Below are 5,000 nucleotides of genomic sequence, written 5' to 3' on the forward strand. Positions count from 1 at the left end.
ACACTGCCCCCGCTGTCCCCTATCCCACCTGCTGATGAAGGGTTTGATGGTTTCCCCGGAGAGGGGCGCCATGTTCATGGGCATGGGCTGAGGTGTGGACAGCCAATAGGAGTAGTCGTTGCGGGAGGCGAAGTTGCAGACGTTGTTGATGTTGCAGAACATGAAAGGCATGGTGCTGAATCTGCGCAGACAGCTGCCAGCCGTGCCTGCGTGGGGGGAGGGGGGGAGGGGTGCGTGAGGGAGGGGTCACAGCCGAAACCCCCGCGGATCATCGCGGCGCAGTGCGGGGCTTACCCAGGTCCTGGCCGTGAGCCCTCTCATTTCCCTGCACGTACAGCAGCGAGTAGCCGTCGTAGATCTGGCTGGTGCCGTCGGGACAGAACGGCACATCCGCGGACTGGCTGTGCCGCGTGACCAGGAAGCCGTGTGCCACCGCTGACCCGCCGGGCAGGCCGGGAGGACCCTGTATCCCATCAGGCCCTGGGGGTCCTGGGAACCCGGGCTGACCTGAGAGGGGGAGGGGGTGTTACACATGCAGCAGGGCAGTGAGGAAGCGGGCCTCATCGCAGCAGGTGGGAGGGGGGTGATCGAGGGGCTCACCTGACTCTCCCACCGGTCCCGTGTCTCCTTTGCGTCCTGAGGGACCATTGAACCCTGGGGGGCCCTCTGGACCCTGGTCTCCAGGGGGTCCTGGGGGCCCTGAAACAGAGAACGGTCACCATAGCAATCCAAACCCACCCTAACAGCTGAGAGAGGAGAGGGAATGGGCACATTCATGCCCACAGACACACCCCCGCCACGCCCACCCCCTCCTTACCTGCCAGTCCGTTCAGTCCGGGAGGGCCGGGGGGCCCATGCCCGCCGGGGAGACCGTCACTCCCAGGGGGGCCACGCTCCCCTTTCAGCACAATGGGGGCTGCTGCCGCCCCTGGATCACCAGGAAGCCCTGTACAGAGGGGGCACAGACAGGGGGGTCAGATCCGGGGGGGGGGGGTCAGGCCTGCTTTGCTCTGTAACACGCGCTACACAAATAAAACTGATTTTTTACTGAATAAACAGCAGAACCCGTGTGTGAGTTTAATAATGTACAGACTAACGTGCACAGACAGTGCAGTCAGACATTGCTCCACAGGAGACCAGGCAGAGGCAGACTGACGGCAGAGGCAGACCGAGGGCAGAGGCAGACAGGGCAGAGGCAGACAGGGCAGAGGCAGACCGAGGGCAGAGGCAGACAGGGCAGAGGCAGACCGAGGGCAGAGGCAGACAGGGCAGAGGCAGACCGAGGGCAGAGGCAGACCGAGGGCAGAGGCAGACCGGGCAGAGGCGGACTGAGGGCAGAGGCGGACTGAGGGCAGAGGCAGACCGAGGGCAGAGGCAGACCGGGGGCAGAGGCAGACAGGGCAGAGGCAGACTGAGGGCAGAGGCAGACCGAGGGCAGAGGCAGACAGGGCAGAGGCAGACCGAGGGCAGAGGCAGACCGAGGGCAGAGGCAGACCGGGCAGAGGCAGACCGAGGGCAGAGGCAGACTGAGGGCAGAGGCAGACCGAGGGCAGAGGCAGACAGGGCAGAGGCAGACCAAGGGCAGAGGCAGACCGAGGGCAGAGGCAGACCGGGCAGAGGCGGACTGAGGGCAGAGGCAGACAGGGCAGAGGCAGACTGAGGGCAGAGGCAGACCGAGGGCAGAGGCAGACAGGGCAGAGGCAGACTGAGGGCAGAGGCAGACCGAGGGCAGAGGCAGACAGGGCAGAGGCAGACTGAGGGCAGAGGCAGACCGAGGGCAGAGGCAGACAGGGCAGAGGCAGACTGAGGGCAGAGGCAGACCGAGGGCAGAGGCAGACAGGGCAGAGGCAGACTGAGGGCAGAGGCAGACCGAGGGCAGAGGCAGACAGGGCAGAGGCAGACCGAGGGCAGAGGCAGACAGGGCAGAGGCAGACCGAGGGCAGAGGCAGACCGGGGGCAGAGGCAGACCGGGGGCAGAGGCAGACTGAGGCAGAGGCAGACCGGGCAGAGGCAGAGGCAGTTTGAGGGCAGAGGCAGTCTGAGGGCAGAGGCTGGTGGCTCTCGTCCCGTGTGCTCCTTGCACCCCTGTCACCTCACACGCCGGGTTTTCAGGGACAGGACTTACCTGGGGCACCAACGTCTCCCGGGTCACCAGCAAGCCCAGGTGCTCCAGGAGTACCGGGCTGTCCCTTTACACCTGTGACGACAGAGACACAAGATCAGGTCACAGGTGTGTGTCACACTGCCCAACCTGGGGAATCTTGGCGCTTACAGCAGTTCAGAAAGCCTGTAAGTCTACACAGAACAGACTGTATCACAGCACTCAGAGGAGAGCACACAGTCCCAGGAACATCAATCAAGTGACAACTTCAAAAGACTATTAATTCTTTGACCAACTATGATTGCAATTTATAGCATTACACAACCACAATGCAAGTCTGAGGGCTTCATCTGCACGCCTGGCTTACAGAGTGGGAGGGGTCCAAGCCCTGTGAGTCCGGACCCCATGGTGTGCCGGTGCACTGACTGACCTGGGAATCCTGGGACTCCAGGAAGTCCGATGTCTCCTTTCAGTCCGGGAGCTCCAGGAAGGCCAGGGGCACCCTGATCACATGGGAGGGAAGCACAGCGTTAATAACGGGACTCTGATCACATGGGAGGGAAGCACAGCGTTAGTAACGGGACTGATCACATGGGAGGGAAGCACAGCGTTAGTAACGGGACTCTGATCACATGGGAGGGAAGCACAACCTTAGTAATGGGACTCTGATCACATGGGAGGGAGTTCTGATTGGTTCACAGGAGTCAGTGATTGACAGCCCATTCAGGGGCAGGATCAGAGCTTTCAGCAGAGCTGCTCCCTAAAATTGCTCCTCACCGAAAGCCCTGGGGCTCCATACTCTCCTTTGGCTCCAGAGAAGCCAGGGGCACCAGGGGCTCCAGGGTTTCCCTTCTCCCCCTTATAGCCACCAGCTCCAGGGGGTCCACGCGGGCCCTCCGGACCAGGGCCACCTTCACACACACATACACACACACACACGCACGCACGCACACATGTACACGCACAAACACACACACACAGAGCACATCAGTAAGGCTACCCCCCGCCCAGCACTACAAACACATTTAAAAACAGTTGTGATCTGATAAGCAGACAGACTTTTCTACCATTACAACAGTGATACAATAATCTGCATTCAGCATCAGGGTCAGACTGTGGAATCAGCCACAACACCCCAAAATCACTGCGGTCTGCACTGATACCTTCCAGTGGTGGCTACTGCTAACTTCATGCTTACAACATGCTGTTGGCAAGCATGAGGCTCTTACATTTTTCTTTAATTCCAATATTTTCTAAGTGACCCTAAAATAGTGCTTCCCATTTTAACAGTAGAAGCACACCCAGGCTTTAAGGACGTTAAACCAAAATCTCACCAATCAAGAGGCTTCTCTGGGGTCAGGTGGCAAAAGCAGGAAGTGCAGCTAGTTTGAGTGGAGCGTTTGGGCGTTTGCGCTGATGCGGTACTCACCGTTCCTTCCTGGGGGCCCGGGCAGCCCGGGGTTGCCTTTAGGTCCTACTGTGGCCAGACCAGCAGGGCCCGGAGGCCCAACACTACCTGGAGGGCCAGGTGTACCTGGGAACCCCAGGTCTCCTTTCGGTCCTGGGAAGCCAGGGCTACCGGGAAGCCCAGGCAAGCCGAGGTCTCCCTTCGGACCTGCGAGGGTGACACAGCGGTGTTGTGGATCACTGTCAGGCATACTGCAGACATCTCTGTGCTGTTACGGACTGTATCTGCGCTCAGAGAGTGTAACACCTTCTTCTCCTTGTAAGAACTATGTTCATGTTTATTATAGATTTATTCTCATAACGCAGTGGTTTTTCAGATTCATGCATTATGTACGTCCTTGTTCTGACTGCTTGTGTCTCACCAAGACAGCACTGTACATCACTCTGACTGTCTAATCAATCAATCGACTGATTAATCAATAACAGCTGAGGCTTCCCTCAGCCTCTGGCCAGAGCTGGGCTGTAACTGGAGGAGCTGCAGAAGGTCACCTGGCAATCCTGGCAGACCGGGAGACCCGGGATGGCCGATGCCGGGCACACCTGCGGAGGAAGAGCGGAGAGGGGAGGGGGTCAGGCGCCTGACGTCTTTCACGACTCAGAGAGGACGTTGGGAATGAGCTACGGCATCAGCGCACAGCCCTTTTACCTGACCTCTCTGGAGACATCATTTTACAGCTTATACTTATTGAAATCACAAAGCAGGAGCTGGGGGAATTATACATTACTGTATTATATTTTACACTGAGGTTGCATTTCCCCAGTCTGCAGACAGGGGGCAGACTCACCTGGCTCTCCTTTGTGACCTGCAGGTCCAGGGATGCCGTCTCGTCCCACCTGGCCCTTCTCTCCGGGCAGGCCGGGAGCTCCAGGACGACCCGGTTCACCTGGCTGACCTGCGGGCCCATCGAGGCCCGGGCCTCCCGGAGCTCCGTCCAGCCCCTTCCCCCCAGGTATACCTGGCGCACCTGAAACAGGAAGCAGGCAGAACGAAGGCAGGGATGAGGAGTGAAGAGGACAAAGTCTGCATTACTGCAGTGCTACTGCCACACATTCAAAACTTCCTCAGAGTGACTCCTCAGCCTCTGATTGGCCTGTGACTGAAAGGGGGAGGGGCACTGTACCTTGAAGTCCAGGGAATCCTGGGTCACCCTTGGTTCCTGGGCCACCTGGCAGTCCCGGCAGACCTGGGGCACCTGCCAGCCCTTTGGGTCCTGGAGCCCCAGGGAATCCAGGCTGACCTGGTTCACCCTAAGGGATTCAGAACCGCAACACAGAGTAAGAATCCCTAAAATACAGCCATACTACATCCATACTAAACCAGTACTACTGAACACAGCGCAGTAATAACTGTACTACAACTGAACATACAACATTACCGTTCATGTTGTACTGAATTACCATTTTACAATGGCAGTGCAAAATACATAGCATG

The 5,000-nt window shown here is 58.6% G+C and overlaps 1 protein-coding gene across 1 annotated transcript in view; it reads right to left on the bottom strand.

Annotated features, from left to right (window-relative positions):
- The window catches only part of LOC118774057 (collagen alpha-5(IV) chain-like), a 42,144-nt gene that overhangs the window by 3,679 nt on the left and 33,465 nt on the right, over positions 1 to 5,000 (bottom strand). Inside the window, exons 37-47 of the mRNA XM_036523171.1 lie at positions 4,690 to 4,816; positions 4,354 to 4,533; positions 4,058 to 4,108; positions 3,531 to 3,716; positions 2,879 to 3,012; positions 2,532 to 2,604; positions 2,126 to 2,197; positions 818 to 946; positions 601 to 699; positions 295 to 507; positions 29 to 206 (exon numbers count right to left, since the gene is read on the bottom strand). Of these exons, the coding sequence (XP_036379064.1) occupies positions 29 to 206; positions 295 to 507; positions 601 to 699; positions 818 to 946; positions 2,126 to 2,197; positions 2,532 to 2,604; positions 2,879 to 3,012; positions 3,531 to 3,716; positions 4,058 to 4,108; positions 4,354 to 4,533; positions 4,690 to 4,816 (1,442 nt within the window). The remainder of the gene's footprint in view (positions 1 to 28; positions 207 to 294; positions 508 to 600; positions 700 to 817; positions 947 to 2,125; positions 2,198 to 2,531; positions 2,605 to 2,878; positions 3,013 to 3,530; positions 3,717 to 4,057; positions 4,109 to 4,353; positions 4,534 to 4,689; positions 4,817 to 5,000) is intronic.

This window comes from Megalops cyprinoides, chromosome 3 (assembly GCF_013368585.1).
Source record: "Megalops cyprinoides isolate fMegCyp1 chromosome 3, fMegCyp1.pri, whole genome shotgun sequence".
NCBI classification, from domain to species: domain Eukaryota; kingdom Metazoa; phylum Chordata; class Actinopteri; order Elopiformes; family Megalopidae; genus Megalops; species Megalops cyprinoides.